General features: G+C 47.5%; 3 protein-coding genes across 5 annotated transcripts; all 3 read left to right on the top strand.

The window, feature by feature from the left end:
- Positions 1-6,334: 6,334 nt before the first annotated feature.
- On the top strand, positions 6,335-8,401 carry lipt1 (lipoyltransferase 1). Its single transcript, XM_007891157.2, has 2 exons — positions 6,335-6,362; positions 7,217-8,401. The coding sequence occupies exon 2, from the start codon at positions 7,236-7,238 to the stop codon at positions 8,352-8,354; it is 1,119 nt and encodes a 372-aa protein (XP_007889348.1). The 5' UTR covers positions 6,335-6,362; positions 7,217-7,235; the 3' UTR covers positions 8,355-8,401.
- A 300-nt stretch (positions 8,402-8,701) lies between these two features.
- LOC103177140 (BTB/POZ domain-containing protein KCTD21-like) lies at positions 8,702-13,822 on the top strand. 3 transcript variants are annotated; one of them, XM_007891159.2, is made up of 2 exons: positions 8,702-8,984; positions 12,824-13,822. In XM_007891159.2, exon 2 carries the CDS (start codon positions 12,847-12,849, stop codon positions 13,558-13,560), a length of 714 nt encoding a protein of 237 aa, XP_007889350.2. In that variant the 5' UTR covers positions 8,702-8,984; positions 12,824-12,846; the 3' UTR covers positions 13,561-13,822. The 3 variants fall into 3 exon arrangements, with proteins under 3 accessions (XP_007889350.2, XP_007889349.2, XP_007889351.2); XM_007891158.2 differs by lacking the exon at positions 8,702-8,984 and adding an exon at positions 10,852-11,112; XM_007891160.2 differs by lacking the exon at positions 8,702-8,984 and adding an exon at positions 11,911-12,232.
- Positions 13,823-20,269: 6,447 nt separating this feature from the next.
- Positions 20,270-21,023, top strand: LOC121848898 (BTB/POZ domain-containing protein KCTD21-like). The gene has a single exon (XM_042334432.1). The coding sequence runs from the start codon at positions 20,292-20,294 to the stop codon at positions 21,021-21,023; it is 732 nt and encodes a 243-aa protein (XP_042190366.1). The 5' UTR covers positions 20,270-20,291.
- The last annotated feature ends 689 nt before the right edge of the window (positions 21,024-21,712 follow it).

Here is a 21,712-nt window from a genome sequence, read left to right as displayed (position 1 = left end):
TTTGGGTATCTGATGGTGTATCCATGCTTAAGAGGATCCAAACCAAGCTGAGAATTCCATAATAATAATAATAATCCTTGCATTTGATATAGCGCTTTTCACGTCGGGAGGACGTCCCAAAGCGTTTCACAGAACACACTGTAAAGTGAATTGACTGTATATTTGTGGGCGAACGCGGCAGCCAATTGCGCACAGCAATGTCCCACAAACAGTCGTAGATTGAAAATGACCAATTTATTATTGTGTTTGGTTTTGGAGGGATTATTATTAGGCTCTGTGTGGAGTAAGGAAACTTGGCCAAGGTTTCGCCCTCTGCCTGGAATTGAACTCAGGTCTCTCACTTGCAAAGCGAGTGCTCTAACCACTGAGCTACAGGACTCCACTCCATGTATCCCACCTACACGTGGAAATCCCAGAGATTGTTGGGGTGGAATGCGCACTCTCTCCCTGTAAGGACGCATGCTGTTACCGAATTCCTAATCAGTTGAAACCTCTCAAAGCGCTTTGAGCAAGTTAATTTGTTAATTCGCTCTGGGACACCCTGCACGAGCAGCACTATATAAATACAAGTTGTTGCTGTAATTTGTGTACTGTTAAATGCAGTGACTGTTTCTGTAAGGAAAGGCAGCAACCAAAGAAGTGAATGAGCTTTTAATCTGAAGGATTGTTGGCTCCAACCCTGGGAGAAACTCTTTATCTTTTTAAGCAATGTCGTGGAATTAATAACTGGGTGGGGGGGGGGGGGGGGGGGGTGCTGGGATTCTTCTCACTCAGCTCCTGTTAACCCTGCAAGCCAAAGCCCCTAACGGCTAGGGTGATCCTAGCTGAACAAGCAGTGGAAAAGCTTGCCAGACAAATGGCAAGTTATGTGGCTTTAGCTAGTTAAAACTCCAGCAATTCCTTCAACGCACACTCTGGGGTCCCCAAGCCTTGGCTCTTGCCAATCTCTGCTTTTCCAATAAATCTGCATTTATCATCCACCTGACCAGCAGAAGGCATTTTAGTTTAACGTTTAAAAGTCAGCACCTATGACAATGCAATGGAGCAAAGCCACAGTTCTGTATTATACTGGAGTGTCCCCAGTGTGGAGAATAAACTCTTCAGACCCAGAGCTGAGAGTCCTACAATTGGAGTGAAAGCTGACTCCTATTACAGCAATAAATATTATGAGGTATTGGTTCTTTTCAGTATTTATCGCAGATTTCTACAGTGAAAGCTCAAAAAAATGATTGTCACTTATTTGATGACCAAATTGTGACTTTTATTTTGTGACTATCCTCTCAAAGTGAGGGAGGGGGGCAATACAAGGGGAGGTAAGTAAGGCTTCTCTGAATCCGCTGTGACACAGCAGGAGAAGGTAGGGCTGAACGGAGTCAACTTCATGGTAAATGCTGTGATCAAATACCTGAGCCAGGGAAGTTCACAAGATCACAAAATTGTTCTGGATGAAGAAAGCCTTTCGGTCCATCTGCCCTTATCCCTCCAGAACACATGCCCTACCATCCCCCCATCACAGCATTAAGCTTGTACCGATTGCCACCTTTCCTGGGAAGCTGTTCCAGTCAATGATTAATTCCGGGGACTGTTGATCACTGATTAACATGGGTGCTAGCTTGGCTCAGTCAGCAGCACTATTGCCTTGGTCTTAAGAATATGGGGTTAAAACTTCACATTGAGAATTGATGTGCTTATTACTTTAGGGACCCCACCGTTAATCAATTAATTAACGTTTGCTTTGAGGAACTGATTGTGGAACTGAGCCAGCTAAAATCACGTAGGTTACAATAAATAACAATATAAGATATTTTTGTAGATCTGGGCGAGTGGGATGAATTGGATGGCACTTTCAAGGAGCCAGCACAGGCACATTGGGCCAAATCACCTACTTCTATGCTGTAAGATTCAACAATTCTGCTTAACCAGTAGGAGGTTTGGGAAGCCTGCTTGGCTTTACCTGGTTCTATTCCAGCTGGCAGTGCAATGAGGAAGATGCCCAATGTTAGAGGGGTGAGGTACAAGCAGATAATTAGATAAGCTTGAGCCTTGAAAAGATTTGACTCAGAGGGTACCTTAAACATTTGTATGAGACTAAAAAGCATTGAGAAAGTAAACGCACAGCAATACTGTACTTTGAAATGCTAAGGCAGCAGAACAAGAGGGCACAGGTTCAGGTTTCTAAATGCCAATTTAGACAGATTAAATAGTAAGTATTTATCTACTCAGAAAGCAATCAACAGTTGCAACAGGTTGTAAGGAAGGATGGTAGAGATCAGCATGCTGGACTCATTCAAGAAATAGCTCATTGGTCCAACACTCATAAGAGATCACACAGAGATGTTTGGATGAAAAAGGCCCTTGTGTCACATGAAAGACAGTAGAGTGGGTCTTCTGGAAGGATGAGATCCAATGAACCAAAGGGCCTTCTTCATTCATACCTTTCTTGTGAACTTCTGAGTCCTTGAGAGCTGGAGATGAAGATAGTTAAGCAATGCAAATAATTTCTGTTTCTATTAGTCTCAAAAAAAACTGACCAGGCCTCAGTTTAACATTTCACCCAAATGGAAAAAAAATCTGTGCGTTACTCCATTTACATACCTCAGTAAAATATTGTTGTAAATCCTTAAAGTATTGCTCAAATGAGTTGGGGCTTGACCTCCTCCTGTAGTTCTTGAAGTGGAGATAGTGGTGAGAAGTCCTGATTTGTTGTATAGTCTGAAGATCCAATAAGCCAGAGGGTAAAAGAGTCACCCCTCCTGTGCCCCATGTGGTGGCTGGAGTTCACCTTTCTGCTGCTGGATAGCCCTATTCTTACGAAATGGAAAAACGCTTACAATCCTGTGTCTGACATGTATGACGACAATGTACAACTGTATTCAAAGGGAAATAGTCACTCACTCCTGCCCAATCTACCGGCATAATGAGCTTTCAGTTAGATTTCGGAACATCAGTGATGTCACGTCCGAACTCATTGTTTCATGTCCTCACATCACTGGGCACTGAGGTGTGTCATTACAATCCAGAACAACGCTGGTCCCTCACTCCCAGGACCATTCACCTTTCTCCACGGATCCCAATTTGGCTGCAAACTCCATCAAACTGATTCGTGTGACGTTCCTGACCTACCGCAATTGAAAGAGTCAGCTTTACTGCTTTTGTCTCTATTGCTGACTGACTCCATCCATGGATAGGGCACCAGTCACCAGTCTCTGCTGCTCTCTCTCCCTCTCTCTCTGCTCTCTCTTCCAGGGCACCTCTGTGATGTGTCCAATTCCATCTTCAGGTCTTCATTTCTTTCCTGCATCCCTCTCCTCTTTACATATTTTGAACTCACACACTTCACGTCTGATTGTGGGACATTGCTTTGTGAAAATCGGTTGTCACGTTCACCTAAAACAATACAGTTACAACAACAACAAGCAAATTACATTTGTATAGCGCCTTTTATGTCTGGAGGCACTGGACAATCAGGTCCCAAGGCACTGGACAATCAGTGTTTCGGACCTGAGCTGGGAGTCGGGATCAGGGAGGATGGAGGGCAGGGAGAGAAGGAGGGTGACCGAAGACACGGTCAAAGAAGGAATGTCTTGAGATGGATCTTGAAGGAGGCAATGGAGGGGGTAAAGCGGAGGGACTGCGGGATGGAGTTCCAGAGGATGGGGGCAGAGGGTTTTGAAGGTGAGGACCATGATCTTGAACTGTGTGATGGGAAGCTAGTGGAGTTGGGCAAGGATGGGGGTGATAGGGTCACGGAGCCCGGGAGAGGACACAGGCTGCAGAGTTCTGGATGATCTGTAGCCTATGGAGGGAGGAGATGGGGAGGCTGACAAGCAGGGAGTTTGCACAGTCAAGCCTGGATGTTATGATTGCGTGTATGAGGGTCTCGGTGGCCTGCGGTGTGAGACAGTGCCGAAGCTGGGCGATGTTGCGGAGGTGGGGGAAGGCAGAGTGGGTCACGGCACAGATGTGAGGTAGAAAGGATAGTTGAGGGTCAAACAAGACACCAAGGTCACTACACTTTACGGTGAATGCTGTGAAGAGCTTTGGATGTCCTCCCAATGTGATAGGCACTCCAAATGCAGCGCTGGGGTTGCACTGTATTGCCAAAGGTGCCATCCTTCAGATGATATATTAAACCAAGGTCCTGTCTGCCTGTTCAGGTGGACGTTAAAAATCTCATGGCACTTTGAAAAGAGAAGGGACTTTTTCTCAAAGTCTTGCCCCACCCCCCCAGAAAAATAAAATAAAGTAGTCATTCAATTCATGGCTGCTTGAAATTGCTGTGGCAAATTGACTGCAGTGTTCACCTATGACTTGCTCTTTCCCTCGCTGCCTTCAAGATATGCCTCAAAACCTTCCTGTTTGACCATGCCTTTGGTCATCCTTCACCCACTCCCAAACCCCCAGCTTAGGTGCAAACCCCGATCTCTCCATCCCCTTGGAACATCCTCCTAATGAGAAAGGCACCATATAAATGTAAATTTGTTGTTGTGTTAAGGTCCAAAACCAAATGCAAGGATTATTATGATACATTTGCTCACCAAAGTACAGGTACAGTACACATCAAGGTTCTTGTTCTTGCTCTTGATGGCCCTCAAGTGGTTACTACTGGAAGCTGTGGATGTTGGAGGGAATTGTTGATCAGGACACCGGGAGAAACTCCCTTCTCTTTTGAATAGTGCCATGGGATCTTTAACGTTCACCTTAACAGATATTGGCAGACGAGACATTGGTCTCACGGCTCATCTGAGGGCCGATGCTCATGTGTGGATGACAGATTATTTATTCTACTGTGTAGAGCATTGCATCGTTCAGCAGGTGCACTGAAAGCTTCTGGTGTTGGGAGGGGGGCAGTTAGTGTTTACTGCTGCAATCAGCTATCTCAGCACAGTCTATCCACAACATATCCCCTCCCTCCTCCTCCTCCGGTCATCTGATGCAAGAATCTTCACTAATCCGTGCGCTAAGCTTATTTTCCAGGACCACTTGCTGCCTCCCTGGCTGAGATCAGCTGTCCCAGCATAGGGGAGAGTGAGAAATAGCCTACTGGTCCTTCCCTGACATGCCCAGGTCCTAGAGGCAGTGCAGAGGTGATCCCCAGGATTAGAGGACTGAGGTATAAACTACGACTAGATAATATGAGACGTTTTAAACTGAGGTCCGAGATTTTAAACCCAGTATTTTGTGTTTTGTTTTAAACTGAGGTCTTGTCTACCTGTTCAGGTGGACCTTTGAGATCCAATTGGCACCATTCAAAAAGTAAAAGGTGTCTCTCCAGTTGTCCTGGCCCAGCAATCCCCCCGATAAAATTGGTCACTCACTTCATACCTGTTTGTGGAACATTGCTGTGTGCAAATTGGTTGTCACATTAACCCATCAAAAGCAAGAATTATTATTAAGCTAAAGCTCTTCAGTCTTGAAAGGAGACATTTCAGAAGCGACTTTATAGAGGTACAGTACCTAAAATTTTAAATTTCAAGCCGGGAAGGCGCCTTCAAAGGATTTGCTTGCAAAGTGTTGTGACTGTGCGTTTTGTGCGCGAATTGTAAGGTTGCATTTTTTTTTTAAAACGATTAAACAAAAAGCAAGAGTCGCGAGAAGCTTGGAGCCCTGGGGACTCAAGGTGACTGGCAACGCTGCCAGATCGCAGTGGGTTTATGCCCCATTGGGGCACGTTATTGTTGTAACTGTAGATGAAAACAAAATGACTGGGGGCAGGTGCCTAATTTTTGAATTTAAACCCGCAAAGCGGTGTTTTTGGTGAAGTCCCGTAGGGTATTGATTGGAGCACTTGCCCCGCAAGCGAGAGGACCCGGATCGATTTCTGGGCGGTGCGAAACCTTAGGCAAGTTTCCTCAATCCACACGCCTCTGTTTACCCAACAGGAACTGGGAACTGGGAATAGTCGATTGGTATATCACGTTTCCAGGGGGTAATAAATACCGTTTTTTAAAAAAAAATGTGCTCTCTCAATCCGCGGCTGTCTGTGGGACACCGCTGAGCACAATTGGCAGTTGGTATATTACAATATATACAATATATGCAATATATACAATTGCTGAGCGCAATTGGTATATTACGGTATATTCCGTGAAGCGCTTCGCGACGTCTCGGTGACGTGATGAGGCGCTGCATCACAACGCAAGGATTATTATTATTATGATGATGATGATGTCCTGCTGACCCCCCCCCCCCCACCCCCCCCCACCCCCATTAGAGGCAAAATGATAACATTGGGCTACTTTTGGGCTGGTGTTCTGGTGGAGTTGGGCTACACGGCCCGGGAGGCCCGCACTGGCCGCCAGTAGGTGGCGCTCGGCAGCGGAGGTCTGGTCTTATTCGCACTGTGCGGTGAAGTCCTGTGGGTCAGTGGGTACAGCACTCGCCTCACAAACCAAACCCTCAGCAAATTACCTACTCACTCCCTCACACTCACTCCCTCACACTCACTCACTCACTCACTCCCTCACACTCACACTCACTCTCTCACACACTCCACTCACTCACACACTCTCACACTCACTCACTCCCTCACACACTCACTCACTCTCGCACTCACTCCCTCACACTCACACTCACTCCCTCACACTCACACTCACTCACTCCCTCACACTCACTCACTCCCTCACACTCACACACTCCACTCCCTCACACTCACTCACACTCACTCCCTCTTACACTCACTCACACTCCCTCACACACACACTCACTCACACTCCACTCCCTCCTCACACTCACTCACACTCCCTCACACACACACACACTCACTCTCACACACACTCACACGCACACACTCACACACACTCACAGACACACACAGACACACACACCCACACACTCACTCACACTCACTCTAACATACACTCACACACACGCGCACGAGCCTCTGTTTACCGGCAGTAAGTAGGGATCCGGTTGTTAGTCGCTTTTCCGGGGCTAATAATCGCTTATTAAAATAATAATAATAATAATTTGGTCACTTCAATCCACCGCTGTTTGTGGGGACACTGCTGTGTGCCATTGGCTGCTGCGTTTTGCGCACAAAATATACAGTTAATTCACTTTACAGTCTATTCTGTGAAGCTCTTTGAGACGTCGAGCAGCCGTGAAAAGCGCTGTATCAATCCAAGGATTATTATTATTAATAATGTGAATGATTCCTAATGCTAATTTTGGAATATATTTGAACCCCTTTCCCTCTCTCTCCCTCTCTCCCCAGTTGGAGGTGAATAAATGCCATGCGGCCCGGGACCTTGCTGCTCTGTTTCTCCTCCGCCACTCGCTGCTGCAGTGCCCTGGATGCTCTGAGCGACGCTGCAGGCGGTGCCCTCGTCTTCCAGTCCGTCTCCACCGATGTCTACAGGAACCTGGCGGCCGAGGATTGGCTCCACCAGAACCTGCAGCCTGCCCAGGAGGCTCTGCTCCTCTGGAGGAACTCGCCGGCTGTGGTCATCGGCCGTCACCAGAACCCCTGGCAGGAGTGTGACCTGCGGCTGATGAGGGAGAGGGGCATCAAGCTGAGCAGGAGGAAGAGCGGAGGAGGATCAGTCTACCACGACCTGGGCAACTTCAACATGACCTTCTTCACCTCCAGGCAGGCCTACGACAGACGCCGCAACCTGGAGACGGTGCTGGCAGCCCTCAAGAGGCTGCGTCCCAGCCTGGACGTCTCGGCCACAGACAGGCACGACCTGCTGCTGTCCGGGGCCTTCAAGGTCTCGGGCACGGCCGCCAAGATCGGCAGGACATCCGCCTATCACCACTGTACCCTGCTCTGCCGCTCGGACAGGACAGCGCTGTCCTCCGCCCTCCGCAGCCCGTACTGGGGGATTCGGAGTAACGCCACGCCCAGCGTGCCCGCCACCGTCAAAAACCTCTGTGAGGAGGATCCCACTCTGACCTGCGATGTTGTGATGGGCGCCGTGGCGGAGGAATATACCCGGTGTCATGGCCAGCCGAATCGCGTCCTCCTCATCGACCCCGACAACCACTTGACGTTGCCGGGAGTCAACAAATGCGCCGAGGAGCTGAGGAGCTGGGAGTGGGTGTACGGAAAAACGCCCAAGTTCAGCGTCAGCCATTGCTTCACTGTGGACTACAACCTGTCCCGGGCAGAGGTGAAGTTAAACATGGTCGTCAATCGTGGCAGTATCGAGAGCTGTAACATCGAGATGCTCTCCGACTGGCTCCCTGCAGAGCTGTGCCATCAGCTCGCATCGAACCTCATCGGAGCCAGGTTCTGCCCGACTGAAACGACGGTGCTGGCGAGCGCACATCTTAGGGCTTGGCCCCGGCAGGACGATGAGCTGCAGAACAGGTGGAATGCGTTTTGTGAAAAAGTCAAAGCAATTATGTGACGTTTTATCCCCTACGAGATTTTCTAATAAAAAAAAACTTACCGTTTGACACACAGCGCCTTTCGCATCGGAGGATGGTGGGGGGGCATCTCAAAGCACTTCACATCGTGTACTGTGTATCGTGTAGGCAGAAGCCAGTATGTGAATAGCAGTGTCCCACAAACGGCCATGAAATGAACGATCGATTTTATCTGGGATTGTTGGACAGGACACAGTGAGAAACTCCCTTCCCTTGAGAATAGCGCCTTTGGGATTTTTAACGTCCACCTGAGCAGGCAGACGGGACCTTGGTTTAACATCTTATCTGAAGGATACTACCTCTGATAATATAGTGTCAGCTTAGACTGTGAGCTCATCATGGGGCTTCAACCCACAACCTTCTGACTCAGCCACTAAATCCTTTACAATCTGATTGGCGAGTCCAGTCACCCATGTAAGACAGACAGTGGTCGATCTAACAGGAAGTATTGGAGGAACTTCTTCACGCAGAGGGTGGTGAGAATGTGGAACTCGCTGCTGGAAGCTGTGGTTGAAGCAAAAAGCATCATTGTGTTCAGTGGAGGACAGGCTCTCCGAAAGGGCTCGGGATTTTCAACATCAACTTGCATCTATATAGCACCTTTCGGGCGGGTTAGTATCTCGCAGTGCTAACATTTCGTTTCCATTTGGTATAAAACCTGCGCCCTTCAAAAAAACTATTGACCAGCTCGGAGCATGATTGGCTGTTGGGGTTGTCACTCATCAGGGAGGGCAGGCTCTGGGCGATGATTGACTGATCCGACCTGTCACTCACCGGGGGGTGTGGGGATGGAGGGGGTAAGTGTCTGGAGCCAAGCACGGGGACGTTTAGGATAATTCCTGATTTCCCTGATAGCCCCGATTGTATTGAAGAGCATCCAAATCAAACTGAGAATTCCATGCATCCCACCCACACATGGCAATCCCAGAGACAGATTGCTGGAATGGAATGCGCTCTCTCTCCCTGGAGAGACCATTCTGCTCACCTATTTCCGGAAAGTCTTAGACACAGGTTGCCAAGATCCAAGGCTTGGGGACTCCCGGAGGTTGCCTTGGGGTAACTGCCAGAGCACTAGCAGCTTTAGGCACATGCAACCCCTTCGAATACATGGGGCCACGAGGCAGCGAGGGGGGCCCCTGCTGTTGTGAAACTCATTGAAATCATCTCCCCGCTAACCTAACCTGCTGGGGTGGTGGGGGCACTTGGCTTAATGGACACCTCGTCACAGCCAATCTGGGCACACACTGACCACCCTCCCAAGCCAATAGCTGTGCTGTTGGGGTAGGACATCTGCACACTAAGTTTGGTTGCCCGGGAACCTGCTGGTAACTAGTAGGGGCCCCGGAATTGAGCTTTGCATGTGGGACCCCCACAGAATAAACGCCACCCTTGCGTTGTTCTAACCAGCTATCACCACATAACTTGCCATTGAGTGCACTGCCTGGCAAGCTTCCCTGCTGTTTGTCCAGCTAGGACCATCCTATCTGTTAGGGCTTTGACTTGCAGGGTTAACAACAACAACAACAACAACAAGATTCCATTTATAGAGCGCCTTTCACGTCGGGAGGACGTCCCAGGGCGCTGTACAGTTGGGTTAGGACCCGAGCATTGGGGGGGAAATGGTCAGGGGGAGGGAAGGGAGGGAGCGAGGAGAGGGTAGAGAGTCGAGAGGGGAGCTGAAGGCACGGTCAAAGAGAAAGGTCTTGAGACCGGCCTTGAAGGAGGAAAGGGAGGAAGCGGCGAAAGCACTGGGGGATAGAGTTCCAGAGCCTCGGGGCTGAGAGGCTGAGTGGGTTGATTCGTTGCCCCCAGTGACTGGTCTGCCCTTCCAGGTCCTGCCAATGAGCCAGGCTGTGCTGTACTGTCATCAGCAGTGCCTGCAGCAGTGCCAAGGAGTACTGTGGACCTGCCTGCCTCCAGAACCGGATTACTGAGACTGACACAGAGGGCCGGCTCAATCGTGACCTTCTGTTGCCATCTTGGAGCCAATTTCAAGATCCTCATCCTCACCTACAAGGCCATTCACGGCCTTGCTCCCTCCTACCTCTCCAACCTACTATCCCCCTACCTACCTGCCCGTACCCTCCGTTCCTCCGGCTCCGGTCTGCTCCACGTCCCCCGCCCCAATCGCCCTACCATTGGTGGTCGGGCCTTCAGCCTCTCAGCCCCGAGGCTCTGGAACTCTATCCCCCAGTGCCTTCACCGCTTCCTCCCTTTCCTCCTTCAAAGCCGGTCTCAAAACCTTTCTCTTTGACCGTGCCTTCAGCTCCCCTCTCGACTCTCTTCCCCCTTCTCGGTCCCTCCCATCCCTCCCCTCACCCTGACCATTTCCCCCCTCCTCGCTCCCTCCCCTCCCCTCACCCTGACCATTTCCCCCCTGCTCGGGTCATGACCCAACTGTGCAGCGCCTTGGGACGTCCTCCTGACGTGAAAGGCGCTTTATAAATGGAATCTTGTTGTTGTTGTTAGCTCCAAGGAGAGCTCACTTACTACAACCAACACAAGGACAGCGCTTACTACCAGGAACACAAGGGGTGGGTGCTTGTGAGGAGTTATACGGGCATGGAGCAGTTGGGCCAAATTCCGTGCTCTTATCACTCTATATAATCTACACGGATCAATTTGAAAGCAATAAATTGTATTTGCTGAGTGGTATTCTGGGAGTGATCTTGAAAACTAGAAAGCCAGAGTGTAAGGTGATTCCCAGTCCACAGTCCAGAACCACGCTTCAGATTGGAGGTAAGAGACCGAGATACATTAAACTTTTCACTTAAAACTCTTTTCAGGACACTGTTGCCTCCCAACTTTCCAACTAAACTTTAGTGAATTTGGATAGTCTTCCTCCCACAAAGTGAGTGGGAGAGGGTACAAACGTGGAGATATTGAGCAGTGTTTTTTTTAACTATGTAAATAGGAACTAATTGCAGATGTATAAAATCCTCTTACATACCGTAAAGAATTCAGACTAGACAAAACTAAAGTCTAATTCTATTTAATACAAAAAGCTCATAAGTCAGTTTCCCTGCCGGGCAACCCAAGTAACAGCAATAGTAATAGATGCGTAATGATAATACTACCAGATAACTTCTATGGTCAGCACGTTCACAGCTACCAACCCACGAGCGAAGAGAAGTTCAAAGTTCCAGTCTCACCCTTATTTATAATTAAATGTGCTGTTGGGGTAGGACATCTGCACACTAAGTTTGGTTGCCCGGGAACCTGCTGGTAACTAGTAGGGGCCCCGGAATTGAGCTTTGCATGTGGGACCCCCACAGAGTAAACGCCACCCCTGCGTTGTTCTAACCAGCTATCACCACATAACTTGCCATTGAGTGCACTGCCTGGCAAGCTTCCCTGCTGTTTGTCCAGCTACGACCATCCTACCTGTTAGGGCTTTGACTTGCAGGGTTAACAGGAGCTGAGTGGGATGATTCGTTGCCCCCAGTGACTGGTCTGCCCTTCTAGGTCCTGCCAATGAGCCAGGCTGTGCTGTACTGTCATCAGCAGTGCCTGCAGCAGTGCCAAGGAGTACTGTGGACCTGCCTGCCTCCAGAACCGGATTACTGAGACTGACACAGAGGGCCGGCTCAATCGTGACCTTCTGTTGCCATCTTGGAGCCAATTTAGCTCCAAGGAGAGCTCACTTACTACCAGGAACACAAGGGGTGAGGAGTTATATGGGCATGGAGCAGTTGGGCCAAATTCCATGCTCTATCACTCTATATAATCTACACGGATCAATTTGAAAGCAATAAATTGTATTTGCTGAGTGGTATTCTGGGAGTGATCTTGAAAACTAGAAAGCCAGAGTGTAAGGTGATTCCCAGTCCACAGTCCAGAACCACGCTTCATATTGGAGGTAAGAGACCGAGATACATTAAACTTTTCACTTAAAACTCTTTTCAGGACACTGTTGCCTCCAACTTTCCAACTAAACTTTAGTGAATTTGGATAGTCTTCCTCCCACAAAGTGAGTGCTTTAACTACTATGAGATTATACAGCATATATTTTAATCATAACAATACTATGTCTAAAATACTTCTAGAACTCACTTCTTTTTTTAAAAATGTATCTAATTTCTGAAAAAAGTTAATCTAAAATATGTAAGTGAGAGGACCTGGTTCAATTCCCAGCAGGGCGAAACCTTAGGCAAGTTTCCTTACTCCGCACGCCTCTTGTTTACCGAGCAGGAACCCAGTTGTTTGTTGAATGGCAGATATCCTTCCGGGGATAAAAAAAAATCCCTTAAAAAAATAATTTGGTCACTCAATCCACGATTGTTTGTGGGACACTGCGGTGTGCATTTAGCTGAAATATTTCACAAAATACACCGTCAATTCACTTAATAGTGAAGCGCTTTGAGATATCTCGATATCTTGAAAGGTGCTGTATCAAAAGCAAGGATTATTGTTTTGATTTTTTATCCTTGTTTTGTTTCCCTTCTCCCAGGCAGAGGCAGATCCCTATTCATTATGTCCAAACCAGTGACACTGAACGTAGGGGGGAGGTTGTACAGCACTTCCCTGACCACCCTAACCCGGTACCCAGAGTCCATGCTGGGCTCGATGTTTAGTGGAGCAATGCCCACCAGCAGCGACTCACAGGGGAACTACTTCATAGACCGAGATGGAGAAATGTTCCGGTACATCCTCAATTTCCTCCGCAGTTCGCATTTGGACCTTCCTGTTGACTTCCAAGAGTTGGATTTGCTGAAGAGAGAAGCGGATTTTTTCCAGATCCAGCCTTTGCTGGCACTTCTGCAGACGGCAGACCCGAAGATCAGCAGAATAAAGAACGTAACGCTCAACATTATCCATGATTCAAAGGCAGTCCACCCATGTGGTGCAACCATTTTTACCATTGGGGTATTTTGCACATCAGTTGCCTTACTGAAGCTCCTGAGTTCCAGTTTCCAGTGCAGATTGGAGCAGCGATTTTTACCTGCTTGTAAGAAGCCAGAAGGTTTACGTTTTCTGTCTGTGCGATTTACTCAATTCCTTAACGGAATGGGGCCATACGACGATGAATATGTGTTACCTCGTATGACATATTCTGCTGTGGAAATCTGCAGTCTAGAAATGTTTGTCAACCATGTGAAAAAAATCGCAATCAGTGAAGGTGGATTCTTTATCCATTCCTTCACCCCAACTTCCTCTAGTCCTGTTATCCTGGAGTTAACACAATAGATAGGATACCGAGATGATTTCCAATTCTTTGTTGCCAAAAACAGTGTGGTGACTTTGTTCCTTACAGATTTAAATCTGCACGATTATCTAATATTATGAGATATTAATTCACTGTACTTAACTAGGGTTAGCATTCAGGGACCATGTGCGATAGGATTCTCCAAATACTTAGATAGAATGAACCCACTTGGTGATGTAATCCACAGGCATAGGGTTAATTTCCACATGTATGAGGATGAAACTCAACTTTATCACTTTGCCTCCACCCTCGACTCCAGGACCACTAGGAGATGGTCCGTCAGACATCAAGTCCTGGATCAGAGCCAAGTTTCTCCAGCTGAACGTCGACAGGACGGAGGCCCTCCTGCTTGACTCCCGTTAGTGCCTCCACACCTCAGGCGCTGAGAGTATCACTGTTCATGGATACACTCTCCACTTGTTTAGACGCTCAGCTATCCTTCAAACCCCACATTTATGCCATCTGCTTTCCCCCACCTCCGCAACATTGTCTGCCTCCACCACTGCCTTTCCCCCTGGGTTGTCTAGACCCTCATTTATGCATTTGTCATATCCAAGCTCGATGTCACAAACTCGCTGCATGCTGATCTCCCCAACTCTTCCCACCAAGAGCTGGAGATAATCCAGAACTCTGCAGCTCATGTCCTCTTCCTTATCAGGCTCCATGAACTGATCAACCCTATCCTCGTCCAGCTCCTCTGGCTCCCCATCCCTCAGAGCATTGAGTCTAAAATCCTCGTCCTCACTTTTAAAGCCCTCCATGGCCGTGCTCCTCCCTACCTCTGCAACCTCTTAACACCATACCAACCATCCGCGCCACAGCTGGCACTGCCTTCCACTACCTCCGGAACATCGCCAGACTACGGCACTACCTCACCCCTCACGCTGCTGAAACCCTGGTCCACGCCTTTATCACTTCAAGGCTGGACTACGGGAACTCTCTCCTCGTCGGCCTTCCCGCCACCTCCCTCCACACTGCAGGTCATTCAGAACTCTGCAGTTCGTGTACTGTCCCGCACCAGACACCGCGACCACATCACTCCCACCCTCGCTCGCCTCCACTGGCTCCCCATCCCCCAGAGGATCGAATTCAAGATTCTCATCCTCACCTTCAAGGCCATTCACGGCCTTGCTCCCTCCTACCTCTCCAACCTACTATCCCCCCACATACCAGCCCATACCCTCCGTTCCTCTGGCTCCGGTCTGCTCCACATCCCCCGCCCTAACCGCCCTACCATCAGTGGCCGGGCTTTCAGCCTCTCAGCCCCGAGGCTCTGGAACTCCATCCCCCAGTGCCTTTGCCGCTTCCTCCCTTTCCTCCTTCAAGGCCGGTCTCAAGACCTTTCTCTTCAACCGTGCCTTCAGCTCCCCTCTCGACTCTACCCCCTCCTCGCTCCCTCCCTTCCCTCCCCTCACTCTGATCATTTCCCCCCTACTTGGGTCCCGACCCAACTGTCCAGTGCCTTGGGACATCCTCCCGCCATGAAAGGCGCTCTATAAATGCAATCTTGTTGTTGTTGTTGTTGTCCTCTCCCTCCATTTGGCGAGCATTGGCCTGCTCCATGTCCCCTCCTGCCCACCTCACCTTCAGCTTTTTTGCCCCACCCTCTTGAAATCCATCCCTGAATCTCTTCGCCTCGCTCCCCCCTTGCTTCAAAACCCTTCTCAAGACCTTCCTCCTTGACTGTGCCTTTGGACGCACTCCAACCCCCACTACCCCTTCTCTCCAACCCTCTTGATTCCAACCTCTGGCTCAGGTGCAAACCCTTAACTGTCCAGTAATTTGGACTTTATCAGCAAAACTAAATCAGCAATTATATGTGTGAATGCAAAATATTAATAAGATTCCCGAATTCAAGGGCGTGGACTGTTGAAATCAGAAATATTACTGCTTGAAATATTATTAGTTCAGTTAGAAATGCTTATGCAATCATTAGTCCACATCAGAATGAGTTGTACACACTATAAGCCTAATCAGAGTTAGCCAAATTGTAGAGTTTATGTTTAAGCGTGACGTATGTAGTTGATATGTATTATATTTTGACATTTATGTAGTTGATATAACTTTAGATAAAATGTTATGGGAAAATGACAGTGTGTTCGTGTCTTGAAGAGTTAAATCAGTTCAGACGTAAGACATGTGTTGATTGCAGCTGCAGCTCTCTTGTTAGCTGTTGATATAATGGTCCTACATTGTTTTAATTCAGATTAGCTCGTAGATTAGCTCACTGATACCGTACTCAAGGATGGTCCCACCTTGTTTAAACCAGCCTGAAAACAGCCATCAGCTGGATGAGATCTTGCAGACCATCCTGGTGTTTCTCAACGTTCCACTTCCAGAGAAGAGACCGTTGGTTGTTTGATGTAACGCCTGCTATTATCAGTGTAAATAGTTGGGATTATAGTATAAGAATCATTGTATTGGTCATGTAGTGAATATATGAATTAAGTAGAATGAATTAAAGAAATAAAACTGCCACGTGGCACACATGTACACACCCACAGTCCTAGTAGAGGCACCGAGTTAGGAGGACTACACTGGAGTGCGACCCATAGCCAGGGAAGATAATAATAATAATAATAATAATCCTTGCATTTGATATAGCGCTTTTCACGTCGGGAGGACGTCCCAAAGCGCTTCACAGAATATACTATAAAGTGAATTGACTGTATATTTGTGGGCGAACGCGGCAGCCAATTGCGCACAGCAATGTCCCACAAACAGTCGTAGAATGAAAATTACCAATTTATTATTATTTTGGATTATTTTTATTATTATTTTAAGGGTAGCTGGATCAAGAGGATGAATGGTAGGCCATCTGTGCTTACAAGAGCATATGACCTACGAGCAGGAGAGATAGGAACCTGGGATAATTGAACCAGGAGAATGGATGGAAGGCCAACTGTGTGGACAGGTATACAAAATCAGCAATTGAGGAAAAAGCTTAAAGTGAGCAGGTCACACGGACAGAGTTAGAAGGACTGAAACTTCAGGGACATGGAGTCAGGTTGTTTGGTTAGGCTAGATAAGATGGAATAGGAATATTGCTCTTTTGCAGAAGATACACTAGCTGGTACAAGGAGAAACGACTTGAAGATAGGGAAAGAATGCCTGGGAAAAGCGCAGAGAGTAGGAAAGCAGTAATGAGAAGAAACGAGATGGCTGGCGAAAAAGGGTACAAAAAACAGTAGCCAAAACTTAGAAGTAGTCGAGCCTCTGAGGAGAGGAAGGGGACGAACTTTTAAGGAGAGGAAGAAGAACGCCTTTGAGGGAAAGAGGACAAGTCCAGCTCGCGCCGGAGTGGACCGCAAAGAGAACAAGTTCAGCCCTTGCCGGAGTGGACCACCAAGAGACGTTTGCAGCTAGAAGCAAGCCAGGGACATTGTTTAACTTTTGCGCCAGCCTTAGAACTTCGTCACGATTTCCTGCCTACTTGGGAGTGTCTCTCCTACTTATTATTATTAATATTATTATTATTACTTACTAAAACACGCACCCAACATACATACAAAACAGTTCGAGATTACTGAGGCACACTTCATATATCACATAAGGTTTTGTTTATATACGTTTAGAATTTTGGTATTGAGTGTATCTTGTTAAGATGCTGCTTTAGTAGTCATTTAAACGCGACAAGTAATGATAATGCATCGGGTGTAACGTGATGATTATGCTTGTGTGGTTCTATAATTGCTAATAAAACGTTTTAATAATATGCTTGGTGTGGTTTCTGACAAACGCTTCGTGGAGTCCTGTAGCTCAGTGGTTAGAGCACTCGCTTTGCAAGTGAGAGACCTGAGTTCAATTCCAGGCAGAGGGCGAAACCTTGGGCAAGTTTCCTTACTCCACACAGAGCCTAATAATAGTCCCTCCAAAACCCAAAACAATAATAAATTGGTCATTTTCAATCCATGACTGTTTGTGGGACATTGCTGTGCGCAATTGGCTGCCGCGATCGCCCACAAATATACAGTCAATTCACTTTACGGTGTGTTCTGTGAAGCGCTTTGGGACGTCCTCCCGACGTGAAAAGCGCTATATCAAATGCAAGGATTATTATTATGATTACTCTGTGAAGCACTTTGAGACGTCGAGAAGATGTGAAAAGCCCTATATCAAATGCAAGGATTATCATTATTATTACAGGATTCCAGGATAGTCACAAGTCTCTTTAAATCCCACTTAAACACCTGCCCCTTCGACCGCACGTATGGTCACTCCGCTCCCTTCCCTCCCCCCTTTGCTCAGCATCCAGCTCCACCACTGTGAGGTGTTCTGAGCCCTCACTAAGGCTCAACCCGCACTTGTGGATGTCAAATAACTAATTGATGGTCAAGTAATAAGCCCTGCGTGCTTCCTGGTGGGCAAAACAGCTCAGCATGAAATGCATGAGAACATCTTCCTTCCCAGCTCAGACACACGTCCCTTCCCATTGAGCGATGGCTCCACCAGTTGGAGCTGCATTGCTTAATCAGCAGTCACTCACCTCATGAGGGAGAGGGGATTAGAGGGGTATTGGTGATAGGAATAGGAAGGACGAGTGCTTGCGTGGAGTTATACTGGTATGGGAGCAGTTGGGCCGAATTCCGTGCTCTATCCATGTAACAGTACAAAATAATTTGAAAGCAATAGACTGCATTCACTAAGTGGTATTCCGAGAAAGATCTTGAAAACCACAACGCCCAGAGGGCAAAGTGCTTCCCAGTTGTCATTCCAGAACCACCCTTCAGATTGACGGTAAGAAACCCATACATTAAGCTTTTCACTTAAAACTCTTTTTGAGGCATCGTTGCCTCCTGCTTTCCAACTAAACTTGAGTGAATTTGGATAGTCTTGCTCCGAGAGTGATTGGGAGAGGGGTATAAACATGGAGATGTCGAGCAGCCTTTCTTTTAAACTGTATAAACAGGATCTAATTGCAGCCGTGTCAAATCCTTTCTCAAATAGTTCTAGCACATACTCCTTTCGTTCAAAAAGGTGTTTAATTCCTAAACAAAAGTCAATCAAAATATGTAAATGCAACAGATAAAAGGGGTATGAATGAAAGGAGGGAGGGTGGAACCGCACGAAAAGGCGCTTTCAGACTGTAAGGACAGGCACGATGGGCCAAATGGCCTTCTTCTGTGCTGTAAATAACACCACCACAACCTGTATTTATACAGTATCCTTCACGCAGGTTAGAGTCTCAGAGCACTGCATGAGTCCCTCCGCCTTCCCCCTCTTTACCTATCTTTGTGGAGCCCTGGAGCATATTGGTTAGAACACTCGCCTCGCAAGGGAGAGACTCTGTGGTTGATTCCCGGACAGGGCGGAACATTAGGCAAGTTTATTTATTCCGACATGCCTCTGTTTACTTAGCAATAAATAGGAAACTGGTTGTTAGTCGATTGGTGGATCGCTTCCCCGGGGGAATAAACCCTTCAATATTTTCTTTTAAATCTCGAAGACGTGATAAAGCACTGTATCAGACGCAAAGATTATTACTGTTATCTTTAAAACCCACTGTCACATCTGCATCTTCGTCCACCCCTAAGATCACCCACTCACCCTTCCCAAAGCATCCAACTCTGCAACCGTGAGGTGCTCTGAGTTGCTATCCTGCGTAAAAGACACCATATAAATACAAATCTATTACCTCACTACGAACAGATGAGGGTAACTGTAGATATAAAGCGATCGCCCATGGTCAGAAATTTACAAACAACGGGCAACAACATTGGAGGAGTTGGGAAGAGCTGAGACGCTCTATAAAGAAAATCATTTAAAATACGGTGTAAGCCGCTTTAGCTGAACGCCTGTTAACCCCAGACCCCGGATAAATTATACAAAACGCCCGGTCCTGATTCATTTGTATTCTTCCCTGTTTTGAATTTGCCTGTTAATTCGAACAAATTCTGATTAATCCGGACAAAATGCCGTGTTGGTTGTCGTTGCTGCATCAACTCCACTCGCCCCGTCTGTGTCTCGAGCGGCTCCACGAAGCCACGAGTGGCTCCGGGATGGAGATGGGCAGAATCAAATTGCAACTGATTTACAGCGGATTCCAGCCATTCACAAGCAGCTCTAGGCTGTCAATCAGTGAGGGAGCGGAGAACCGGGAAGAAACAAGGGAGGAAATGGGAGGAATCAAATTGCAACTGATTGACAGCTGGAGCTGCTTGTGAATGGCTGGAGTGCTCATTCATTCACAAGCAGCTCAAAGGCTGTCAATCGTCTCCGAGTCACCGCTAATTGGTCCCCTTGCTGTCCGATGGGAACAGCAATGGGAAGAGCAATGGGAGGGAGAAGGTGCAGCCGCCGTTCCTCTACTGGGCAGGAAGAGAACTTTGGTTAGCTTCGGACGCCGCTTAAGCCGGACAAAACGGCTGACTCCAAAATGCCCGTTCAGATGGGTGTTAAAGATCCATGGCACTATTCAAAAAGGGAAGGGAGTTGCTCCTGGTGTCCTGGCCAGCAATCCACCTCATTAAATTGGTTGCTCACTCCCTGGCTGTATGTGGCATATTGTTTTGCGTAACTGGCTGTCACGATTCACTCACAAAATACACAGTCAATCTACTTTACAGTATATGCTGTGAAGCTCTTTGGGATATCTCGATGACGTGAGAGACCATATAACAAATGGAATGCTTATTATTATTATTTTGAGAAGTCTATGTTTTTATCCTTGTTTTGTTTCCTTCTCCCAGGCAGAGGCAGATCCCTATTCATTATGTCCAAACCAGTGACACTGAACGTAGGGGGGAGGTTGTACAGCACTTCCCTGACCACTCTAACCCGGTACCCAGAGTCCATGCTGGGCTCGATGTTTAGTGGAGCAATGCCCACCAGCAGCGACTCACAGGGGAACTACTTCATAGACCGAGATGGAGAAATGTTCCGGTACATCCTCAATTTCCTCCGCAATTCGCATTTGGACCTTCCTGTTGACTTCCAAGAGTTGGATTTGCTGAAGAGAGAAGCGGATTTTTTCCAGATCCAGCCTTTGCTGGAACTTCTGCAGACGGCAGACCCGAAGATCAGCAGAATAAAGAACGTAACGCTCAACATTATCCATGATTCAAAGGCAGTCCACTCATGTCCTGCAAACATTGTTACCGCCAGGTTATTTTGCACATCAGTTGCCTTACTGAGGCTCCTGAGTTCCAAGTTCTACTACAGGTTTGAGTGGCAAGTTTTACCTGTTTGTAAGAACCCAGAAGATTTAAGTTTTCTGTCGGTAGAGTGGGCTGAAACCAGAACCGGAGCCACGGCAAACGACAAAAGATTAGTTAGGGAGACCTGCAAGCCCCTTTATGTTCTATTTTCTCATCAGCAAATCTGCAGTCTAGAAATGTTGGTCAGCCATGTGATAAAAATCGCAGTCAGTGAAGGTGGATTCTTTATCCATTCCTTCTCCCCGGTTTCCTCTGGCCCTGTTATCCTGCAGTTTCACGCACAATAGATAGGATGCTGGGCTGATTTACGATTCTTTGTTCAAAAAATCCAGTATGATTTATTTGTTCGTTGCATGGACTTGAATCAGCGTGATTATTTAATGATATCAGATACTCACTGTACTTAAACAGGGTTGGCATTCAGGGTCCACGTGCGATAGTATTCTCCAAATACACTCAGGGAGTGGGTTAGCATGTGCTGAAATGTCCTCAGATCTTCCCGATTGGGTGGTGATGCAGAGATCGTCTGCATAGACGAATCCTCGCCCATTGAGGAATTTTGGCTGGTCACTATACAGCGGGGTGGGGGGGGGTTTAAATCTAATCAGAGATAAGCTAAATTGTAGTTTATGTTTAAGTGTGGTATATTACAGGGTGGTTGGTACACCTTTAGATAAAATGTTATGCGAAAATTGCAGCATGCGAGTCTTTAAGAGTTAAATCGGTTCAGATGTAAGGAATGTGTTGATCGGTCTTATTCGGATTAGCTTTTGGGCACTGCACTGAAGGACGGTCCCAGCTTTAAACCTGAAAACAATTGTCGGGCAGCTGAGGGTGTGAAGGTTCACACGGACCATCCTGGACAATTGTAAAGCAGTTATTAAGTGAACCAAATTAACCACTGAGCTACAGGACTCCGCAGCAGATTATCATCTGCTGCGGAGTCCTGTAGCTCAGTGGTTAATTTGGTTCACTT

Source organism: Callorhinchus milii, unplaced genomic scaffold (genome assembly GCF_018977255.1).
Source record: "Callorhinchus milii isolate IMCB2004 unplaced genomic scaffold, IMCB_Cmil_1.0 Scaffold4, whole genome shotgun sequence".
In the NCBI taxonomy this organism is placed as follows: Eukaryota; Metazoa; Chordata; class Chondrichthyes; order Chimaeriformes; family Callorhinchidae; genus Callorhinchus; species Callorhinchus milii.
This window is presented reverse-complemented; position numbering and strand designations above follow the sequence as displayed.